The 18,288-nt window shown below is 44.7% G+C and overlaps 1 protein-coding gene across 5 annotated transcripts in view; it reads left to right on the top strand.

The window, feature by feature from the left end:
* Arel1 (apoptosis resistant E3 ubiquitin protein ligase 1) overlaps positions 1–17,448 on the top strand; it is a 50,357-nt gene extending 32,909 nt beyond the window's left edge. For 4 of the 5 annotated variants that reach the window (XM_050164566.1, XM_050164569.1, XM_050164567.1 and 1 more), the window contains exons 6-20: positions 2,145–2,314; positions 2,517–2,697; positions 2,893–3,140; positions 4,780–4,857; positions 6,051–6,192; positions 6,291–6,412; positions 7,409–7,484; positions 7,939–8,048; positions 8,935–9,114; positions 9,552–9,677; positions 11,325–11,454; positions 11,535–11,593; positions 14,268–14,357; positions 14,732–14,907; positions 15,013–17,448. In XM_050164566.1, the coding sequence (XP_050020523.1) occupies positions 2,145–2,314; positions 2,517–2,697; positions 2,893–3,140; positions 4,780–4,857; positions 6,051–6,192; positions 6,291–6,412; positions 7,409–7,484; positions 7,939–8,048; positions 8,935–9,114; positions 9,552–9,677; positions 11,325–11,454; positions 11,535–11,593; positions 14,268–14,357; positions 14,732–14,907; positions 15,013–15,115 (1,991 nt within the window). In that variant the 3' untranslated portion in view covers positions 15,116–17,448. The remainder of the gene's footprint in view (positions 1–2,144; positions 2,315–2,516; positions 2,698–2,892; positions 3,141–4,779; positions 4,858–6,050; positions 6,193–6,290; positions 6,413–7,408; positions 7,485–7,938; positions 8,049–8,934; positions 9,115–9,551; positions 9,678–11,324; positions 11,455–11,534; positions 11,594–14,267; positions 14,358–14,731; positions 14,908–15,012) is intronic. The other variant, XM_050164571.1, reaches the window with a different exon arrangement.
* The last annotated feature ends 840 nt before the right edge of the window (positions 17,449–18,288 follow it).

Here is an 18,288-nt window from a genome sequence, read left to right as displayed (position 1 = left end):
GGGTTTTTTGTTTTGTTTTGGTTTAGTTGGTTTTTTTGTTTGTTTGTTTGTTTGTTTTTTAGATAGGAGTTCTCTGTGTAGCCCTGGCTGTCCTGGAACTCACTCTGTAGATCAGGCTGACCAGAACTCACAAAGATCCACCTGCCTCTGCCTCTGCCTCCGGAGTGCTGGGATTAAAGGGCTGCATCTTTAGGTTTGTTTGTTTGTTTGTTTTGTTGTAAAGATTTATTCTCATCTACACTAGTGTTTTGCCTGCATGTATGTCTATTTGAGGGTGCAAGAGTGACAGATCCCCTGAACTGGAGTCTCAGACTGTCCTGAGCCATCATATGGGTGCTAGGAATTGAACCTGTGGGAGAACAGCCAGTGTTTCCAATCACCGAGCCATCTCTCCAGCCCTGCATGGAAAGAAATTGTTAAACTCTTTTCTAGAGTGGCTGTCACATTTGCATCCTTTGTTCACATCCTTGCCATTGTAATATTGTCACTGTTCTTTAGCCATTCTGATAAATGTGTATTTACTTTGCATTTCCCAGATGGTTAGTGATGATAAACATAGTTCATGTGTTTATGTGACAACTGTATAACCTCTTTAGTTAAATATCTTTTTATGATGTTTGTATATTTTTTAATTAGAAATTTTTGGGTTTTCAATGTTGTGTTTTGAGAGCCTTTTAAAATAAATCCTATGCACCACTAGTCCCCTTTCAAGCATTTAAAAACTTGGCTTTTCTTTTCATCCTAATAGGATCTTCCATGGTATAAAAACATTTTTAATATTGATAAAGTTCACTTCTGGTTTTTTCTTTCCTTTCATGATCATGCTTTTCATGTCTAAAATCTCTGACTAATTCTAGATCCTAAAGATTTTTCCCCAAAAATTTTCCTAAAAGTTTCATTATTTCATACTTTGTGTTAAAGCCATGCTCCATTTTTAGTTAATTTTTGTATGTGAGATTTATGTTGGGGTTTTTTAATTTTTTTTATTTTTTTTCTTGAAGCTCTCTGGTTGCCAAGGACTGTGTTAAGAGGGTTGTCTTTCCTGTTTGGGGTTCTGTGCTGTGACACTGTCTGATGTGTCCGTCTTCCAGTTGGTACCAGAGCCTGGATTACCGCACCTGCTTTATCGCCTGCACGGCTCTTCTCCATTAGTCCTCCTTTTCAAAGCTGCTCTAGCTAATTCCAGTTCCTTTTTCTTTCTATACAAATTTTGGTATAGTATCTAATTTATGAGTATTTCCCTAAGATTTTAGTAAGAATTGTATTAGACTGTATTTCAACATGGGCAAGTTGGCTCGTCCTCTGTATTGAATCTTCTAATTCATCAACAAGCTATATTTTATTTATTTGGATGTCTTCACACCCATGCACAAGGGATAGCACTAATTGGGCTCAGTGGGTTAAAAAAGAAGGAATGAAGTTGGGAGGGGCATGTGGTGGTGTTGGGTAGAGATGGGTTGGAGGGGGTATGGGTGAATATAACCAAAATACATGGTATATATGTATGAAATTCTTAAAGAGTAAATTCTATATTTTTCAAACCAGTTTTTCCTTGTTCATAGCATTAATGGTGCTCAGTATACAGTTCTGATATATATTTTGTTGGATTTGCCCCTCTTTCATGCCCTATAGTTTTGGTTTTGCCATTGTTGAGTGCTTATTTTTACTTGTATATGTATGTACGAGTGTGGTGTATTCAATGGCTGGTGTGTACATAGAGATTACAGGACAAAAACGTTGTCCTCTAACAACTTTGAAAACAATTTTTTTCTTTCCTATCTGTGCATGTGTTCTGGGAATCAGGTTAGGTCCCCATGCTTGCACAGTGTGTAGTCACCCCTGGCCATCCTGGAACTCCCGCTGTAGCCCAGAGTGGCCTCGAATTCACAGAACTCCGCCTGGCTTCAGCACTCATTTGTGAGGCCCACTCAAAGGCTCCCAGGGAAATTGTAGCACTGTATTTGTGCCTTTAGTTCCATCTTCTTCAGGTTCTTTTCTCATTTTGTCTGGTACAGAAAGTGGTTAAAAATAACAATAAAAGTAAAAACACTCCCAGAATCAACAACAGAGAAAAGTCCCCAAAGTTAATTTCTGTGAACTGTTTTTCTCTCTTGGTCTCCATTGCCTTTCATCGTCTGTTTCAGGAATGGTGGTTCCTTCCAAAACCAAAATTGTGTGCCATTTTTCCACTCTTGTGCTGACCTGTGGTCAGCCACACACTCTGCAGATAGTGCCCCGAGATGAGTATGACAACCCAACCAACAACTCCATGTCCCTGAGAGATGAGCACAACTACACCTTGTCCATTCATGAGGTAAGTCCTTCTCTTTTCCATCTGCAAGAAAGCTAGGGTCTCTCCTGGGAACCTCGCTCCCAGCTCTTGTCTTCCCCCTGACTTTGGAGCCATCTCGTCTTTATTTCATAGTGCATGTGTGTTTAGGAAGTGTGAGGCATAGGTTAAAGGAGCCTGGGCAAGCTCTTTTGAAGCATATGGAGTCACACTTTGCTTCCTGTAGCTCGGTGCTCAAGAAGACAAGAACAATGAAGTCTCATTTGAGAAGTCGGTGACATCCAACAAGCAGACGTGCCAGGTGTTCCTGCGACTCACCCTGCATTCTCGAGGTTGCTTCCGTGCCTGCATCTCATACCAGAACCAGCCCATCAATAATGGCGAATTTGACATGATTGTCCTTAGTGGTGAGCTGAGAGCGGTGACTTGGCCCTTTCCCAGCGCGTTTCTTCCTCTTATGTCTGCTCTTTGCCCACCCCACAAACATTTGATAGACGAGCCCACATTTACCTTCCTGCCCTGCAGTACACTAAGTGACCATCGGCGGCTCGTTTGTCCTCTCTCGTTTCTATGTCAAGCTTCTTTCATTCTTTCCGCTTCAGAGAATGAGAAGAATATTGTCGAACGCAACGTGTCCACCTCCGGGGTGAGCATCTACTTCGAGGCTTACCTTTACAACGCCAACAACTGCACAGGTGCGCCGTGGCATCTTCCTCCCTTGCACATGAGCTCCTCTCAGCGCCGGCCCTCCACCGCTGCTGAGGAGGATGATGAAGACTCACCCTCTGAGTGCCACACCCCTGAGAAGGTGAAGAAACCCAAGAAGGTGTACTGCTATGTGTCACCAAAGGTTGGTGCTCCTTTTCTTACCTTTAAATCCCCTATCTGAGTCTGTATATGACTTGCATTTAGTAACAAACACTGTAAAGTGGCAGTCTGAGTGTCGGTAGGGCAGTCATCTACTCGTAGGGTTTCTGGGACACTACAAGAGGCGTCCTAACATGGAACAGAAGGTTGTGTCCCCTCTGCTGCTGCAGGAGTTTGCTTTGTGCGAGGGCAGATCTCCACCAGAGCCTGTGTCTCTCGGCACTATTGAATACCTGCACATTCTGTCCTGTGAATGCTTGGGGAAGATTGTCTAAGGTGGGGCTGTCAGGATTGTAAAGAAGGTCACTTTCGACCAGTAATTCCTCAGTAGGATAAAAATCCCTGTTGGCCCCTTGTGCTGTATTGAAACAATTTGCTCTTTCATTCTGTGATAATGTCAAACAACATTAAATGATTGTCACTAACAGGCTTCAAGACTGTAAGGAAGAGCTTGGCAGAGACAGGAAGGTGAACTTCCCAAGCCCTGGAGTTCAGGGCACCTTGTTGGAGGCTTTCTTTTGACTGTTGGTGTTTTCTTCTTCGTCTAGTCCTCACGAGAATGAGACTATTGGAGCATTCTATTGCTTCCTTTAGTCTCACAGTCAAAGCGGGGCTCAAATTCCCTTGTGCTTCCTAATCTTCTTCTGGATGCCCTCTTATTTACAAATCTAGCTTTCTTGTGTAGTGGAGGGTGGCAGTGAGGTCACTGAGTGGGGTGAGAAATTACAGCGCAGCAGCCCTGAATTCATCATTGCTAAAATCGGCGAACTGTTTCCTCTCTTTAGTTTGGTTGGAAGTTTTCTTTAATAAGCATTGGTCTTTAAGTCATAAGGGAAAGTGTAGGGGCTGGGATGTAGTTGAGTGGTAGAACATGCCTATAGCATAGGAGGGGCAGTCCCAAACACTGAAAAAAGGGAACATGTATGACACACATTCACATAACAGATTTTAAAAAATCATGCATTATCTTTTCTCCTTTTATAAATGGCATAAGAAGAGTCTTCCTTGTCCTCATAGTTCGGTATCTAGATGGACTTTTGTGTGAGATCCCACTGTGTTTCTCTCCAGCCCTTCTTCCTGTCTCCCCATGCAGATAGGGCAAAGGAACCAGGCTAGTAGCTCACATCTATAATCTCAGCACTCGGGAAGCTGAAGCAAGATCACCTTGACATCAGGCACAGCCTGGGCTGCCTCATGAGTCCCAATATAGTCTGGGCTAGGGCATAAACCCTCTCAAACCAAACCACAACAAATCAACACCAAATAGCCAGGGAGCAGTGGGCATGGTGCCTGTATGTGGGCTTGGGGGGTCACTGAGCAGCTGCAGGAAAGAAGGGGTCCTAGTTGTTCCAGGATGACATGTTTTGTGCTCATAAAGTGAAGACCTAATTCCAAGCACCCCAAAATGAGAGTCGGACCTGCGCATTGCGATGATGACGTGTGTTTGTGAAATAGTACTGTCAGGTTTGGGTTTGCCTTCCACAGATACATTTATTTTAGTGCTGACTAGATTATCCTTTTGTCATATGAAGAATATAGACAAGACTTTGCTATTTGCCTTCTAACACCCAAATAGGGCCTTCTTATTTATCACTCACTTCATTTTCTGTGTTGGTCCCCAGCAATTCTCAGTGAAGGAATTCTACCTGAAAATCATCCCCTGGCGCCTCTACACCTTCCGAGTGTGCCCTGGAACAAAGGTAAGGGGAACTGTAGGTCCGCCTCCTGCCAAGCGGGCCTCAACCTCGGGGTGAGCAGGCCTCAACCTCAGGGTGATCAGTCTTTTTTTTTTTTTTTTTTTTCATTGTTTTTGAAAGTTCTCTCTCTATGCACAGATTCATTTCCAAACAAAGCAAAAGTTGTCCCTCATTAAATGCCATGAATATACGAGAAGTGTGCTACAGAAACTGGATCCTTGACTGGTATATACCAATAGCCATTCAGAATTCTTTACCAGGGTCTTTTGTCTGCAGCAGCTTTTTCAAAGGATGTTGATTACTCTGCCAGTAGATGGTCTCCTGGTGCCTGGCTCATTCTATGAGAAGGAATGTTCTCATATATTCAAAAGTTTGTCTTTTTTGCTTTTGTAGTTTTTCTAATTGTTCTGAGCCTAAATGTAAGCTTTGCTTCAGAGGTTCAGGTGTATCGTCTATGAAGATGACTTTCTCCAGGTGTATGGAATAGGAGTTGCTCCTGTTTCCCTTCTTCATGTTGGAAGGTCTGCAGTATTGCCCAGGATTCTTACTTAAAGGCAGTTTCTATGACTCAGATAATTTCAGTGAGAACCTGTGAAGGGACCAGCAGTCAACTTACTTGTCAACCAAACCTGACCATCTGAGTTGATCTCCAGAACCCATGTAAAAAGCCAAACGTGGCGGCACATGATCCCAGCACTCACGCAACAGGATGGGAGGCAGAGACAGGAGAATCGCTTGGAAGCTGCAGTGTTTAGCAAGGCAGAACCAAGTCCTGAAAACTGTCACATAGGCACTGCATGGGCACACACACTAAAAACAACAAAGAGACAAACAGAAACCTGTGAATTATAGATCATCGAGATAGGGCTGGTGATGGCTCAGCAGCTGGAAGTGCCAGCCAGGTCTAGTGACCAGAGTTCATTCCTCCAGACCACTGTGGTGGAAGAGAAGAGTGCCACAGGCTGTCCTCTGACCTCTGTGCATGCTGTGGCGTGCACCATACAATACACATCTGCATACGTGTGCACTAAGTAAAGTATAAGAGAAACAAGAGGTATACTGGCATGTACTTGTTTATAAAAGACGGCATTGCCTTGCTTCTGTTGTTTGTGTAGCAGAGTAGGTATGTAAAGGGCTTTGTTGAAATTAAGGGATTTATAGACAAATGTCTCCACTTTCTCAATTTTCTTTGCTAGTTTTCCTATCTTGGCCCTGACCCTGTTCACAAGCTCCTCACCCTGGTGGTGGATGATGGCATTCAACCTCCTGTGGAGCTCAGCTGCAAGGAAAGGAACATTCTAGCTGCCACTTTCATCCGTTCCCTGCACAAGAACATCGGTAAGGGTGGGGAAGGCAGTGGCCCCCGAGGGTGTTGAGCTGGAGAGTGGTGCTCCTCCACCTGTCTGTAAGTTGTAATGAACTTTGTTGCTCCTCAGGAGGCTCGGAGACGTTTCAAGACAAGGTGGACTTTTTCCAGCGAGAGCTTCGGCAGGTACACATGAAGAGACCTCATTCCAAAGTTACCCTGAAGGTCAGCAGACATGCCCTGTTGGAATCGGTACGTAGTTTTGTCTTTATGTGCAAGTTCTTCAGCTAAGGACCTCTTCAGTATTTGGCTATATCCTGCAATGTATCTTTTTAATGAAACATGAGTTTATCCCTTTAAACATATTAGAGACCATTTGTTCTTCTCAAATTGTATATACTTTTATCATGCTGGGTTGGGGCCAGCATGTACTAGAAGCATGCAACAGAGGGAGTCTCATTATGCCTCAGTTTTCTGGTCTGTGGTGACGTAGTTCCTGGACAGTCACAGTGTAGGGGGTGGAAGTAGTGGCTAGAGGAGCAGCCTGTTCATCATCCCTGGGGTAGGAGCTTCCACTGGGTTAGAAGGAAGTAGTTTTTGTTGTCACTCGGGTCGATAGACATGGGACACCTGATGAGTGTTTGTCTCCACCACAGACATTGGCATGGGTCTGACATTCCCTAGGAGTGAGAAGGCTTGGTGCCTGTCCAGAAAGTATTTGTGGTGTTTGGCTCTTGTCGATGTGCCTGGCAACCCCCTTTCTCAGCCACACTCCATGTAGGATGGCTCCTTTGCTTGTTGTGGAAAGATGTCTGGTGGATAGTCTGTGCTTTGCTGGAAACCAAGACTCCTCAGCTCTCTTGTTTACAGCTTATCACTTACTCGTATCTTTTTAAAGAAAACTTGTATGTAAGGGGTTTTTCATTAATAAAATGAAGTTTATGAAAAAAGAAGAAAGAAAAAATTGTAACTATCAAATTCCAAATATGATTTCAAATTAGATAGTTTATTTTTCTCCAGTGAGATGTCATGCTGTAGACCAGGCTGACCTTGAACTTGCAGTCCTCCTGGAGATTTGTGTATTTAATATAAGACAGTATCACTGACGCTTACTTGTGCGCCATATATTGCCTGCATGTAGTAGCTGACTTGGGGCAGTGGTGGTGCTCTGGGGGGTTGGTTTTTAGCAGCTGAGGAATGCCAGCCAGTATTCTGACAGCTTCCTTTCTCTCTCTCTCTCTGTTTTAGTCTTTGAAGGCCACACGGAACTTTTCCATCTCAGATTGGAGCAAGAACTTTGAAGTGGTTTTTCAGGATGAAGAAGGTTAGTTTTGAAGTTTCATTTTACCATTTTAGCTCTCCTTCCTACTCCCACACTTTCCAGAAAATCCCAAACAAGCTCCTCGACCCCTGAAAGGCCCAGTTTCTGTGAGTCAGGAAAGAGGCCTGGATGTGTGGTGTGATGGAGCGTGGAGAACAGAGACATGCAGGTGAGCTCTTAGAGTTCACACCAGGGCAAAAGAACACTGCAGATCCCAGAGTGTCCTTGTCCTGGGACCTCTGACCTTCTGTGTTTCTGTTAGTTTAGTGATCAGAATACCTTAAATTCTAGAGAAAGAAGTGGGGTTTCCAAAAAATGTTCACCATGCAGGCGAGCTGCGGTGAAGAGACCAGCAGTGGGCTAGAAGGCTCAGAGTGTTGAGTGGTAACTCTAGGAAGAGAAGCAGCAGGAGGTGGAGTCAGCCAGCATCCCTTTTAATTTTCATTGTACTTTTCAGCTTTGGATTGGGGAGGGCCTCGCCGGGAATGGTTTGAGCTAATCTGCAAAGCACTGTTTGATACCACCAGTCAGCTCTTCACTCGGTTCAGTGACAACAACCAAGCACTAGTGAGTCCGTGCCTTCCCCGCGGGTGGGTGGGACAGTAAACCACAGAGGCTCACGCCGCTGACCTCGGAGTCTTGACAGCTTGTGTTCTACTCTTAGTTTGCTATTAGTAATGAACTGACCAAGTTGCCTCCCTTTTATTTGGCTCCATAATTTTCATCTGTAAAATAGGGGGAAAATAGATAGTTGAGCATCTGGTTAAGACATTAGATTGCAATGGCTCCTTTGCTCATTTATAATAATGAAGCTATTTTCTAAAGAAGAAAGCCCGAGGCATTTGGTTTCTGTCTTAGATCTGTACTAGAGAGATGTCAGAAGTAAAGCATCTGATGGCATTTTAAAAAGTTCTGGTTTAGGGAGAGGCATCTTATCTCCTGTACTCAAATCATCCTGTACACAAACTAACTAAGGTTCTTCAGCAGCCATTATCCTCCGGCCACTTTAAATTGCTCAGTTGTCTGCTCTGTGACCCTTAAACTGAAATTTTATTCCCTTGAGATGGGGTATGAGCCAGATTTCCGTTACTGTAAAAAATGCCTGAGACAATCAGCATATAAAGAGAAAATTACTGTCTCACTGCAGCCTTTTAGAGGCTTCAGTCTGTGGTTGGTCAGCCCCCTTGTTTGGGGTCTGTGGTGAGGTGCACATCCTGGTGGCAGAGTATGACGAGATCACTCACCTCAGGGCGGGGGTGTGAAAAAAGGAGAGGAGGCCAGCAGGCAGGGTATACCCCAGTAACCTGAGCCCTACTGATGATGGCATACTGGGCACCTTTGGAAGACATTCCGGGTCCATATTATAGTGGTCCATTACAATGGGAGGGAGGGCCTTTCCAGAACTGGGAGACATAAAAATGGTCCAAGGCTTTTCCGTGTCTTTCTTTGACAGGTGCATCCTAACCCCAATCGGCCGGCTCACCTGCGCTTAAAGATGTATGAGTTTGCAGGGCGGCTGGTGGGCAAGTGTTTGTATGAGTCCTCTCTGGGAGGAGCTTACAAGCAGTTGGTCCGTGCCCGGTTCACTCGGTCTTTCCTGGCCCAAATCATAGGACTTCGTATGCATTACAAGGTAACGTCTTAGGTGTGCATTTCCTCTAAGACAGTCTGGCCACTGGCTCTGGACTCTTTCCACATGAGCTGACTTTCTAAAGTATTTTTCCCCCTTTATTTTTTTATAGGATTTATTTATTTTTATTCTGTCTGTATATGTGTTTTGCTTACATGTATATACATGCACCAAATGCATCCCTGGTGCCCACATAGTCAGAAGAAAGTATCAGATCTCCTGGAACTGGAGTAACAGATGGTTGTGAGCCTACATGTGGGTGCTAGGAACTGAGCCCAGGCCCTCTGGAAGAGTAGCCAGTGCTCTTAACCACTGAGCTGTCTCTCCAGCCCCTGAGCTGATTATTCTTAAGGATGAAGATATAAGTGCTATCAAGCAGTTAAAATTTCATTCATGGCAAAAGTGTGTTCATGACCTTCTGTGTCTTCCTTTCTCCTCAGTACTTTGAAACAGATGACCCAGAATTCTACAAGTCCAAAGTTTGCTTTATCCTCAACAATGACATGAGTGAGATGGATCTGGTCTTTGCAGAAGAAAAATATAACAAATCAGGTCAACTGGATAAGGTGATAAAGAAGACCAGAATTTATGGGTCCCCTACAACCCTGGTCCCTCTAAAGCAGTACCAATAGGACTGTGCAGTTAAGGAACAACTACAAAGAACCAAGTGGCAAAGAAGTGTGGTCGCACCAGGCCAGTTTGGGAGGCTGATGTCAGTGATGAGTAGTTGGGATGTAGATGGCTGGTTCTTAGTTTAACACAATGGCTGTCCATTTTTAAACCCTTTTGATGTTCTTGTCAGGTTTGTTTGTTTGGTTTGTTTTTTTGAGACAGGGTCTCAGAGTGTAGCTCAGGCTGGCCTCCTGAGTGCTGAGCTTACTGCCCAGATACTTTGTTGTTATTGTTGCAAATGTGCTTTTGTTTTATTGTGGAGCTATGCAATATCAAATGATAAAAATGAAGCTAGTCATAATAACAACACATAATTAAACTTCATTAGGTCTGATACCACCGCTATGAAACTAGTTAACAATATGCACTTAAAGGGAACGTAGCAATGACTGAAAACATGTGGCAGCTGGGTATGGTGGCATACACCTTTAATCCCAGCAGTTGGGAGATAGGGGCAGGCAGGTAGATCTCTGTGAGTTTGAGGCTAGCCTGGCCTACATAGAGAGACCCTGTCTCAAAAATCAGAACTAAATACTACTGAAAATGATCGGAATGGCCGTTTTCTGTCTTTGTTCCAGTGAGGTCTGTACCTAGCTGGAGCTGATGTAACAGAGCAGCAAGTGAACAAAGCTTAGGCTTCAGTCCTTGGCCCCAGGGACAGCAGCAGCTTGTTCACCAGCAGGATTCTCAGTAGATTAAGAGACTGGAACTTGTTTTTTTTAATACTTATGGATATTACATTACTGCTATAGTTTGGTGCGTTTTTGTGAATAAACATTTCTAGCTATGGCCTAAGAAATGTTATTAAGATTTATTGTTCACATCAATGTAATTAAAATATTACCAGGACCTTAAAATCTGATCTTGTAAGTCATGGAGGCATTCATTCACTTATGGAGACAACTCTGGTTTCCATACACGGGATCTCATTGCTTGGGACGTCCTTGAATGCCCCTCAGTCGTTGTTTAGTGTGTATGTGTGTTTAGTGTTCTGTTTGTGACTCAGGAAGCTTGTTCAGCTTTTCTCTAGAGAGATACAAACTGAGGAACAAATAGACTGACGTTCTGTACCAAGTCGGTATCGGGCTGGAGTTTTGGATGCCAGATCTCCCAGTCTGAAGCCATTGATCTTTCCCTTGGTGTACTTGGGAGATAGAAGAATGTGTGGGAATGGCGGTTTCCACCTTAGATTGCAGAGCCATGAAAGAGCTGCTTTGGGAAAAGGTCATCAGTGGTTTATTGGTTAAAATATTGCTAACAAGAAATCATATCTTCCTGTTGCATCATTTGCCCCACACATGCGAGAAGACCCCACTTAACACCCATGTTAGGTCATAGCCTGCAGGTGTGGGAGAAGTGGTGCAGGCCCTGAAGGTTAGTAACAAAAGGTAAAAGCAAGTGTGTTAAAAAGCCACATGCAGATTAGGAACTTGAGGCTGACACCGAGGGAGTCCAGTCCACTGCTTGCAGGGCCTTCCAGGCTGATACAGCTTACAGTTTGCTTAGCCACAACCTCTCCTGTCTTTTGCCTCCTGTTTCAGATTATAGAACTCATGACAGGTGGAGCTCAAACCCCAGTCACCAATGCAAATAAAATCTTCTATTTAAACTTGCTAGCCCAGTACCGGCTGGCCAGTCAAGTGAAAGAGGAGGTGGAGCATTTCCTAAAAGGTGGGACCCTGTCTCCTTGTGCTTAAGATGTCGGTGTGGTACTTGCAGGTGTGGCCTTAACTTGGATCCTTTTGTTTCAGGCTTGAATGAGTTGGTTCCTGAGAATCTTTTGGCAATTTTTGATGAGAATGAGCTTGAGGTAAGTGCTTAGGATTCAAACCTGTTTTGTTTTGTGTTATTTTTTTATTTACTTATGTTGAGGGACTCACAAGTGCCATGTCACAGTGTGGAGGGCAGAGAGCCACGGGCATACTTGCTTCTCTCTGTCTACCACATGAGTCTCTGGGCTGGACACGGTGATCAGGGTTGGTTGGTAGCAAGTGCCTTTACCTTCTGAGCCATCTCAGCAGCCCCAAGACTGCTGCTGTGGAGAGCAGGCCTTGTGGGCTCCTGCTTGCTGTGCCTTCTGGTAGAGGCAACACGTTGAGACAGAGCCTGACTATCTCGCCAGAAAGTCTTTTGTTTGTTTGGTTTTGGTTTTTTGTTTGTTTGTTTGTTTGTTTGTTTTTTGAGACAGGGTTTCTCTGTAGCTTTAGAGCCTGTCCTGGAACTAGTTCTTGTAAACCAGGCTGGCTTCGAACTCAGAGATCTGCCTGCTTCTGCTTCCTGAAAAAGTTTTTTATTATGCAGGAGTTGAATTCACTTTTTAAAAGTTTTTATTTTATTATGTGTGTGTTAGTCTTTTGTTTGCATGTATTTCTGTGTACCATGTGTGTGCCTAGTGCCTCCAGAAGCCAGAAGAAGGTATTGGGTCCCCCAGAACTTGAGTTACAGACAGTTGTGAGCTTCCGTTTGGATGCTGGGAGTTGAACCCAGGTCCTCTGGAAGAGCAGCCATTGCTCTTAACCACTGAGCCATCCCTCCAGCGCTGTATTCACTTGTTACTCTTCTGTTCATTGGCCTTTTCTTCAGCTGTTATTAGAATGTTGAAAGTCAGAAAGTGACAAGTATTTATGAAGAGTGGTAGTTAATATTTATCCATCAACTATTATTGATATTAATCGACTATTAAGGAGAATTGCAGTCTTCATAATGTCTTATGACAATTAAGGGGATTATAGAATGTATTTGTTCAGGTGTATGTGAACTATGAATTGTATACTGAGATACCAGAGAAATAGCAGTGAAGAAGACAAAGTCCCGTATGCTAGTAAAAGAGACATCCCACAAGATGGGATTACATTTAAAGTTTAGACCATAACCACTGTGTGTATGTATGTCTGTATGTTTACATATCTAGTACCACAGAGTGTATGGACATGTGTGTATTTACATATCTGTGTTACTATTTCACGTTTTGTATCAGTCAAAAGTAGCTGTAAGACAGTAAATACCATTTTTATAGTTAGCTGAATTAAAGTCCTTATGAGTCGAGAACAAAACAAAGCCAGTTTGTCTTTACTGTCTGTTGCTCCTCACAGCTGATACAAAAGTTAGGACTTTTGACTTTCCAAGATTTTATGAGGAGTTCATTTCTGCAAACTGTTTCCTGTTAGAAAACCTTTCACAGCACTTGGGAGGCAGAGGCAGGAGGATCTCTAAATTCGAGGCCAGCCTGACCTACAGAGGGAGTTTCTGTATAGCTTGGGCTATGGAGAAACGCTGTCTTCAAAAACAAAAACAAAACAACCAACCAAACATAAAGAAATTCTTTAAAGTTTGTAAAGAAAAAATTAGTGTGTCGGGTGGTGTGTAATTCTTTTTCTTGTTAGCTGTACTGTCAGAGAACAATTAAAGCCTTCTGTAATTTTTATCACTTTTTGTGTCTTGAGATATAAAATAATGAATTCTCAGTCTAAAATTTCTAATAGGCCTCTGACCCAGTGCTGATATTTTGGAGCACTGGAGTATTCTGTTTTATCATGAGCATTGGGAAGAACATATAAAAGAAAGATGCCGTCTCTTACAGCTGCTGCTAGTTACTCATTTGCTTGGCATGGGCTTGAAGAAACCATAGCTTCTAGGGCTGATTTTGCCCTTTTTTGTCTTTTTATTAAGAGGTTTCATTCCTTATAGCTATTGGATGGATACTCATGGTCTGCTAAGTAACATGTTGAATCTTGAACCAAATTAGGACACAACAAGATGTTTAGGGCTCTGATGTTATTAATGTTCTCTCTCTCTCTCTCTCTCTCTCTCTCTCTCTCTCTCTCTCTCTCTCCATACCTTTTAATTTATCTGTTCAAGTGGAAGTGGAGCTAAAGAGAAGTAAAAAAGTTCAATCAACCAAAGGAGGATAGATCCTGAGAGAAAACACTTATAAATGGGGCTAGGGATTTTCGTCAAAGAGAAAGGGTTTGCCTTTTCTTTTTGGCATTCCTTTGCTAGAACATATACTCAGTTCTTTTCTTTCTTTAATTTTGTCCTTTAATTACAAAGAATCTGTAGCAGTTCTCTAGGCGTGCTCACCAGAAGCACCCTTTCAGTTACACAAACTTGTAATCCAGCCCTAGAGATTCTGATGCAATAGACCTAGGGCACAGCTACAAGCATATCTGTCTGTCTGTCTTTTTAATTGAGCCTGATGCAGGCACATCTAGGGAGCTGTACCGGAGCAGTCCTAGGGAAGACTCTGCCCACAACCCGCTAAACTGCCGTTAAGCCTGTTTAACAACCCCAGACTGCACCCTTAGCCCTGGGCCCATATCCTGGCCTTTTTTTTTCTTCTTCTTTAATACCACACTGGTTAGGAATCACTGGCCTATTTCAATTCATTCTGACACTGTGATCTCACTTTCTGTCTTTCTCCTGGTCTTTCTTTTATCCTGCAGTTCCATGTCAATAGTTACCTGTGTGCCTTTGTCCTTCTTTAGCTGCTGATGTGTGGGACCGGAGACATCAGTGTGTCTGACTTCAAAGCCCATGCTGTAGTGGTTGGTGGCTCTTGGCATTTCAGAGAAAAGGTAACAGGCTAAACTTTCTACAGTTTGGTATCATCTTGTGAGGAAAGGTTTTAGAAGAAGAAAGTTGGCATGTTGACTGGCGCATAGGTGATCCACATGGGGGAACAGGTGGTTTTCCAAGCTGCAAGGAGCTCGGTCCCAAAACTGTTCTGCAGACTGTCACTGGGGCGGTGAGTGGGAAAAGCAGGTAAACAGAGTGAAGCAATCAGTTGGTGGTTGCTCTTCTGACCCTGTGACAATGTAAATTCTTGCCGAGGTTGTTGTTCATGCTTCATGGAACTGTAAATGGGAGCATCTGCCTTCCCAGAGGATCAAATCCTTAGGATCAAATGGCTGCACACCATATGTGACTATAGCCCTGTATTTTCTGCCAGGTCATGAGATGGTTCTGGACTGTGGTTTCCAGTCTGACCCAGGAGGAACTGGCTCGGCTACTTCAGTTCACAACAGGCTCCTCTCAGCTTCCCCCTGGAGGCTTTGCTGCCCTCTGTCCCTCATTTCAGATTATCGCTGCTCCAACCCACAGCACTCTTCCTACTGCACACACATGGTAGGTGTCTGACTGCACAGAGCATCCCTGCAGGAGATTCTCTTTCGAGCCCTTGCTCGTGTTTCTGGGAGTGTGAATTAATCATCTTCCTCCTTGTCTTTCCAGTTTTAACCAGCTGTGCCTCCCTACATATGACTCCTATGAAGAGGTGCACAGGATGCTGCAGCTGGCCATCAGTGAGGGTTGCGAGGGCTTCGGCATGCTCTGACCGCTCCTGTCACTCTCTAGAGCATCTGAACACAGGTCAACAAGCGTAACCACTGACCTTAACACACATAACCACTAGCCAGAAGATACTGCATGCTCCCTCATGTCTGGAGTATTCTGTCATCTACAGCATCGCTCTTACCTCACCCCCTCTGTGTCCACATTTACCACAGGCCACTTGGGTACTCAGTCATGAGAAGAGGACCATGCTGCTGCCATTTCCTTTGGTCCTTTGAAGATCTCTGTAGCTGGATCCACCCCAGTGGCTGGGAGGAATGGGTGACATGGAGGACTCAGTTCTGTTGGAAAACTGGCGTGTGAGACCCTGTACGCCATGCCTTGTTCCAGCACCCTCTGCTCTTTGGAAGTACCCTTCTTGATCTCACTCCATGACCAGACTGGCATATGATCCCTTCTGGGCAACCTCTCACCTCTTCTCATCACTAGACAGGAGAAGCATAGATAGAAAGTGGCTCACACAGCCATCTGATTTGGCCTCCCACATCATGGCAGGCACAGGCCCTGGCACTGATGGGGACTGATAAAGATCTCTTTGTGGTGACACTGGAAAAGACTCTCCCTGCAGGCCTTTTTGAAGATGCTCATTAATCTATGAAGAATGTGCTAAGCTTTCTCTTGAGTGTGAAGGATGGCTGTGCGTGGCCTCCCGTGGCTGTGCTGTGGCCTTCCGTGGCTGTGCTTCTCTCGGGGGAAGGGCCGTGTCCGGGCATGTGGATGGCTTGAAGACTATTGATGCCTTTCTCTGAGCTTCTTGTTTGCACTGAAGGCTAGCGTGGCCTGACCACTGACCTCCGTCTTTATGCAGTCTGTTAGGAGCTGTCTTTAGCATTCTTCTGGTGGGACTGGGGAGCAAAGGACCGGAACAGTAAACATAGCTTACCAGCCTCCCTTGGGTGGTTCTGGTAGCACTGAGGCAGAAGAACTGCCATCACAGATCATGGTCAGGCCACTGGGGAGAGACATGTGGAGATCCAGCAGCAGTACCTTGTCAGTTACCAGGAAGGGGAACCAAGGAGGGAGAAAGCTATATTGGGTTCACCATTACGTGGCGATTGAAGAGAACCTGTCAGTCTCTTGGAAGATGATCACATCTCTTCTCATTAGTGTTTGAATGGAAACAACAGTAAGGCTCAAGATCACATGGACTTGCCAGTTTCTGTCTTTAGTAAGGCTTTGCTACAAGCCGCCATTTCTGATGGGAACTCACTCAGAATATTACAAGCCATCTTTATTGCCAAAACCAGCAAGTACACAGAATCCCGAGACAAGGCAATTGTTGTGACAGTGCCTTGGCCTCCTGGAAGCATGTCTGAGCCCTCCTGTTCCTGGGGATCATAAGAAACAAGCCCTCCTGAGCTGCTCAAATTCCCGCCCGACCTCCTTCGCAGTCATCTGTCCTTTCTTGGCGTGGGTGCTGACCTCACTTGTCCTTGGGGTTTAGGGCCTGGCATCAGGGCCTCTCCACCCCAGGATCCTCCATGCCACATGGTCACTGCTCTCCTCAGGGACCAGGACAAGGTGCTGCTGCTTGCCCACACTTTCCCCATGGAACATGTGTAAGATAGTGGAGCCGTTACCCTGTTGCCTGTAAGGCCCCCGCTGGGGCTCCCAGCTGGGGTCATGGTCTGGCTCGGGGCAGATGCTCCTGTCCTGGACACCCCTCCAGAGATTATGCAGGGGCGTGGAGTTTATAGTTTTGGCTAGACCTGTCACTTTAAGCTCTAGTCATAGCACTTCTTCAGAGTCTCCAAGCACTGTTCTAGCCCAACTGGGGCAGCTGTATCCCAGGGTGGTCTTTAGGCACCAGAGTCTTTAACAAGCAAAAAAACAAAACAAAACAAAACAAAAACAAAAAAAAAAACCCCAAACCAACAAAACCCCCTTTAGTACTGTGTGGTTTTCTATTCCAGTTTACTCTCCTAACTATCCAGAAGCATTTCGCTCTCTTTTGCATTTTCCTTTACCTTTTTTTTCTAATACAGCTTGGCGCTAGCCACTGTGGGGAAGACATACTGAATGTGGGAGAGATAGAACGATGTGTTATTTCTTGGGCAATTTTCTATTCATATTCCTTATTTTGGCCAGTTTTTCTGTTAATGCTTTGTGGCATAGGCGCTTGGGAGGCCAGCCGCTCTCCCAGCGTTTGGCTTCTCAGTGTCCTTGAAGGAGACAAGTCATGAAATGGAAACCGAGAGTGTCGGCCTGGTTCTAGAAACTTGGCAGAGACCGAGCTCCGCTGCACATTGTCAGGTCTGGACGTCTGCAGCTGAAGATGTAAATATTTGTACAGTAAATAAAATGCCTACAAGAGTGCGGGCTAAGTGACTGTTTGAATGGGGGTGGGGAGCAGGTCTTGAATAGACATGGGAAGGAAAATGTGTAGAGAGGCCTTTATCTGTTATAAGCAGGAGCAGTCTGCTGTGGATAGGGTGTGCACTTGGAGCCCTGGCTGGTCTCCAGTACCTGTTCTTATGCCAGGTAGGGCCACACTACTTGCTATAGATAGCACCCCAGTGGGAAAGTGTGCTGAGAGCCCGAGGAGGAAACTGTGAGCTATGATATGAACAAAGGGTATCTATAATAATCTTTCAGCATTTATGTGTTGTTTTCTATATCATAAAGTCAGCAGAGAAAACTTTGAAATAAGAAGTTAAAAGAGGCGGCCAGAGAGATGCTTTAGTGGTTTGGGATGCTTGCTACTCTTAGAGAAGACCTGGCTTTGGTTCCTGGTGCCTATACTGGGCAGCTTATAACCCCTGTAGCTCCAGTTCTCAGGGACCCAGGATGTCTGCACAAACATTTAAAAAAATCTTAAACGTTCAGTCAAGGTGGATGGGTAGTGCATGCCTGTAGTCCCAGCTCCCAGGGGACTGGGCTAAGAGGATCACTTGAGCGGAGGAGTTTGAAACCAGCCTGAGTAACACGGCGATTCCTTGCCTCATAAGACAAAGACCCTTTAAGTATCAAGCAACAACAAACCCCGAACAAAACAATAAAAGGAGATGTAGAGGCCACATCACCCCCCTCCAGAGGTAAGCACTGAACACTGGCGGCCTTCAGGTTCTCATATGACTGCGTGTTTAGTTGCACCGTCCTCCACATGCTGCTCTCCTGCTTGCCCTTCCACAGTTGGCTGCAATCCTCTGGAACCAT

The sequence above is a fragment of the Alexandromys fortis genome, unplaced genomic scaffold, assembly GCF_014885135.2.
Source record: "Alexandromys fortis isolate MF-2015 unplaced genomic scaffold, M_Fortis_MF-2015_v1.1 scaffold_159, whole genome shotgun sequence".
NCBI classification, from domain to species: Eukaryota; Metazoa; Chordata; class Mammalia; order Rodentia; family Cricetidae; genus Alexandromys; species Alexandromys fortis.
The sequence above is the reverse complement of the archived record's forward strand: the minus strand, read 5'-3'. Positions and strand labels throughout refer to the sequence as shown.